We start from the raw sequence: 5,000 nt of genomic DNA, 5'->3' as shown, positions 1-5,000 counted from the left end.
AAAAAAAGAAAGAGGTAGTAGATTTGTTTCTATCCTATGATGTTGCAGTATTAGCAGAAACAACAATAATAATAGATGTGTTTTTTTTGTTGTTGTTTTTGTTACTTGAAAGCGAAATACGAAAACTAAAACGTCCATTAATATTCAGGAAACTCGTGTCAGACAAAGTGTTCCAGACCTTGCCACTAAAGGGGACGAAGGAGTGAGAATATTGGTTAACTTTTGCATTAGCAGGATGAAGCAGCGGGACGGAGGGAAGGGGAAGGAGAGCAGAGATGGATGTAGCAAGTTGAGGAAAGCAGTAACCGGGGAAGTAGCGACTGAGTATGGCAAAAGTTGAAACGTCAGGGTTGCCGGCTGGGAGTGATTGAAAGCCGACTAGTGAAGGACGGGAGAGGAAGGAATGAGAGACACGAATAGCCTTTGAGTCGCTGTATTTAGACACAAGTAAAGGTTCCACATGCTCACAAGCAAACGAGACCTTCCAAGCAGCCAGAGAGAGACGATTTACTGACACAAGTACAAACGCCAAACTTTTAGAAACCTTTTTTAGCACGTCATGAGATTTGATATTAGCTAGTGAGAGACTGAATGAAGAAGAGTGTTAGAAGGTGCAGGATGGAGAATGTATAGCTCACTCCCTGTCTTAACTTTATTTCATCCTTGCTTCATCCGTTATTACTTGTGCTTCATTCTGTCACCCTGTTTTACTCAGCTAGCCTCGCCTCATTTAAGTCGACCTAACCTGCCTCACCCTGCCTCATTCTGTAACCCTGCCCCTCTTCCTCACTATGCCTCACCCTAAGGCTTTGCTATTCTGCCCCGCCCTGTCACATTGTCATCCTGCTTCCCCCTGCCACGCCCTTGCCTTCCCACGCCTACCCCCCACACCCCACCCCGCGTCAATTATTCAGTGGGTGTAACGCTGCTGTGGCTTCCTGGCTGATTGACCGCACGGGTGAAAAGTATTAGCAGGTCATCATTATTCATCACCATTAATTACCGGGGGCTCTCTTGTTATTGGTGGGGTGGTGGTGTTGTTGTTGTTGTTGTTGTTATTATTGTTATTGTTATTGTTATTATTATTATTATTGTTATTATGATTGTTATTATTATTGTAATCATTGTTATTGTCGTTGTGCATAATCCTTAATTCTCTCTCTCTCTCTCTCTCTCTCTCTCTCTCTCTCTCTCTCTCTCTCTCTCTCTCTCTCTCTCTCTCTCTCTCTCTCTCTCTCTCTCTCTCCTTCTTCTTACACTCCCTCTATCTACAGCCTCTCAACACCTCTCTCTCCCTCTCTCTCTCTCTCTCTCTCTCTCTCTCTCTCTCTCTCTCTCTCTCTCTCTCTCTTTACAGGGTGGTCAGAAAGGAGGACATAAGATTATTTAAGGGACAGAGGTGCGGCGGGGCAGAGGTTTGGGAGGTGAGGGGAACGTCACTGAGGAGGTGATGCAGGGAACGACTGACAGTAGGGATTGGGGGGGGGGGCGGGAGGAGAGGGGGTGATTGTGGTAAAGGGTTATGTGATAGAGCAAAAGTGGTTTAAAGGGTCGGAGTGGGTTAGGTTGGGTTGGGTAAGGTTGGTTTGGGTTGGATTGGGTTGGGTTGGGTTGGGTTAGGTTGGGTTGGGTTGGTTTAGTTTGGGTTGGGTTGGGTTAGTTTGGGTTGGGTTGAGTTGGGTTGTCTTTTGATGGCTTGGCTTTCGTTAGGTCGAGTGGGGTTGAGTTGAGTTATGTTTGGTTGGGTTGGGTTGGGTTAGGGTGCAGTTCAGTTGGGTTGGCTTGTCTTGGTTTTCGTGAGGTCAAGTTTGGTTAGGTTGGATTGAGTTGAGTTGGGTTTCGTTAGTTTAAAACACTTGAAACCTTTTATATTTTTTTGTAGTAAGGCAATTAAAGAAAGTTATGTAAAGTAAGGTAAGATTAGGTTACGTAAGGTGAAGTAAGGTGAGGCAAGGCTAGGTAAGGTCAGCTTGGATTAGGTAAGGCGAAGGAAGTGGCGGGAGAGAGCAGGTGGAGAGGAAAGTGAGAGGAAAGGATTTTATTCTTCTTCTGTTCCCTCCTCCTCTTACTCTCGTTTTTCCTCTTGGTTCCTTTTTCCTTAACTTTCTCCTCCTCCTCGTCCTCCTCCTCACATGGCCCTCGTTTCATTCTCTATCCGTCTCTCCTTCCTCTTTCCTTCTCCTCTTGTCTCGTGTTTCCTTCCTCCTCCTTGCTTTCATCTTCCTTCTTCCCTTCTTCCTTCCCCTCTGCTCTTATTTTGCTGATTTCATCCCCTTAGTGACTCTCTCTCTCTCTCTCTCTCTCTCTCTCTCTCTCTCTCTCTCTCTCTCTCTCTCTCTCTCTCTCTCTCTCTCTCTCTAGGAAATGACTGAAAAAAAAACATCAAGCTACCTACGTTATAACAAATACTTTTTAGAAGTCTCTTGCCCTTCTTTCATTTTCCTCCCTTTGTCCCTTCCCTTCATCTCTCTGCGCCCATTCCTGTTTATCTGTCCTTCCTTCTTTCTGTTTCTCTTTGTTCCTCCGTGTATTCTTTCTCGTCTTTTTTCTTTTTCCTCTTGTTTTCGTCCACACATTTTCTTCTTCTCTTCGTTCTGTTTTCTATTTGTTTGTTTCTCTCTCTCTCTCTCTCTCTCTCTCTCTCTCTCTCTCTCTCTCTCTCTCTCTCTCTCTCTCTCTCTCTCTCTCTCTCTCTCTCTCTCTCTCTCTCTCTCTCTCTCTCTCTCTCTCTCTCTCTTCTATTTATTTATCTTTGATCTTTTTCATTGTTATCTGACACTCATTTTTCTTTCTCCCCTCTTGCATCATGCTCTCTTATCTCTTTGTCTTTCTTCTACATTTTTTTGTTTCCCCTTGCATCCATACCTCTATCTTCTTTTATCTTTCCATCGTTTTCTTTGCCTTTCCATTCTTATTTACCCTTCTTCCCATCTCTCTCTCTCTCTCTCTCTCTCTCTCTCTCTCTCTCTCTCTCTCTCTCTCTCTCTCTCTCTCTCTCTCTCTCTCTCTCTCTCTCTCTCTCTCTCTCTCTCTCTCTCTCTCTCTCTCTCTCTCTCTCCACACACCTGTATACCTATCCACCATTCCTATCTGCTGATGGGCTACAGAGACTGAGACAGAAGCATGAGTGTCTATAAATGTCCTCTTACTTTCCAACTAAAAGATTTGTGCACGGGTCTCATTTTATAGTTTAGTGGAAGTCAGTCAGGTTCCTTCCTTCACTCGCCTCTACTTCCTTTGTGCATTAGTAGTACAGACTCACGGAAACACGAGTCACTAATATATTTTCTCTTACATAACGACAACTGGAAAATTTGAACTCGACAGGAATTTTTCTTAAGTTAGTAGCAGTGTATCAGGTCTCTTCCTTCATTCTCTTCCACCTCCCTAGTGCATCAATATCACAGAGACACTGGGGAAAAGTATATTCACTATAATAAAGTTTCTCTTTCATTAGGACAGCTGGAAGATTTATACGTGACTGGAATTTTCTAAGGGTAGCAGCAGTCAATCAGGTCCCTCGCCCCTCTTCCCCCGCAGTGCGATAGGATGGAGAGGGTGATTTGTTGTACTCTGCATCTCCCTTAGCTTCCTGCCATCTCTCTCCTGTTTAATCGTCGCTCCTTTGTCCCTTGTGCTCATTACTCCTGTCCCTCGTCCTCCCTCTCAGATGATATGAGTGGTGCAAGGGGTGTAATGGAGGAGGACAAGCAATAGTAATAGTAGTAGGAGTAACAGTGGTAGTAGTAATAGTAGTAGTAGTAGTAGTAGTAGTAGTAGTAGTAGTAGTAGTGGTAGTAACTTTTTTGTTGTTGTTGTTCCTGTTGTTTTTGTAATGAATGTTAATAAAGTTGCATTAGAGAGAGAGAGAGAGAGAGAGAGAGAGAGAGAGAGAGAGAGAGAGAGAGAGAGAGAGAGAGAGAGAGAGAGACGAAGAAATTGCCTCAGAAATAGACTTGTGGGTGACTGGAATAGAGTCCGTAATCAGGTTGTCAGACTCGAGTCAATATGGGGTTTTAACAGAAGATTACCTAAGTAAACCTATGGACTGGATGACAGATGGAAATAGGTAAGCATATCTTATAAAGGAAACCACCACGTGTCGGCCTGATGGCTTCTTGGACCTTCTCTTATAAACATAGAGATGACAGATGGAAGGGAGTGATGTAGATAGGCATGTTTCATACAGGGACTGCCACATGTAGACCTGATGGCTTATTGCGGCTTTTCTTATGTTCCTATCTTTACCTGTCATTCTTCTACTCCATTCTCTCCCTTCTATTGTTATCCTAACGTTCCTTGCCATCTTCCCACTCTCTTTCTCTTTATTTTCTTAGTCCTTACTCCAACGTCTCCCACGCACGCACACTGGCTTGCTAAACTGACCTGTGTGAGCTGAGAGAAGGCCAGCTGGATGAGGCCGAAGGCTGACAGGATGCAGGGGTAGCCCACATCCCACATCAAGGAGCCGAGGAAACTAGGCATCACCTGGCGGGGAGACAGACAGCAGGGTGTTAGGGGAAATTAAGCGAAAGAGTGACGATGGGAAAGGAAGGGAGAGATGCGTACTAAAAAGTGAAGCAGAAACAAGATAAGGGAGAGAAACGGGTATTGGGTGTTACAGAGAAGAGAATGAGAGGAAGATGAGAAGAGAAGAATTGAGAAGAGGGAGAGAGAGGTTGCGGGGAGGAAAAAGTTGTCACTGAGGAAAGGGAGAAAATGAAAAGAAAGGAAGGATGGAAAAATGGTAACTGGGAAAGAAAGGTAAAACTAAGAAATTACGCAAACTAAAGGTTAAAGAGAAAGAGACGGAGAGAAGAGAAAAAGAGTGTTGGGTGTAGCCGAGGAGGGCGTGAATGTAGAGATGAATGTAGAGAGAGAGAGAGAGAGAGAGAGAGAGAGAGAGAGAGAGAGAGAGAGAGAGAGAGAGAGAAGTGCTGCACGAAAATTATATGGAAGTTGAAGACAATGTTAGGCAAAGAATGATAGCAAGATAGGAA

The 5,000-nt window shown here is 44.3% G+C and overlaps 1 protein-coding gene across 1 annotated transcript in view; it reads right to left on the bottom strand.

Annotated features, from left to right (window-relative positions):
- Positions 1 to 5,000, bottom strand: part of LOC123511300 — a 66,180-nt gene that overhangs the window by 23,407 nt on the left and 37,773 nt on the right. The window contains 1 exon segment of the mRNA XM_045267076.1: positions 4,387 to 4,488. Within this exon segment, the coding sequence (XP_045123011.1) occupies positions 4,387 to 4,488 (102 nt within the window).

This window comes from Portunus trituberculatus, chromosome 31, assembly GCF_017591435.1.
Source record: "Portunus trituberculatus isolate SZX2019 chromosome 31, ASM1759143v1, whole genome shotgun sequence".
NCBI lineage: Eukaryota > Metazoa > Arthropoda > Malacostraca > Decapoda > Portunidae > Portunus > Portunus trituberculatus.
The sequence above is the reverse complement of the archived record's forward strand: the minus strand, read 5'-3'. Positions and strand labels throughout refer to the sequence as shown.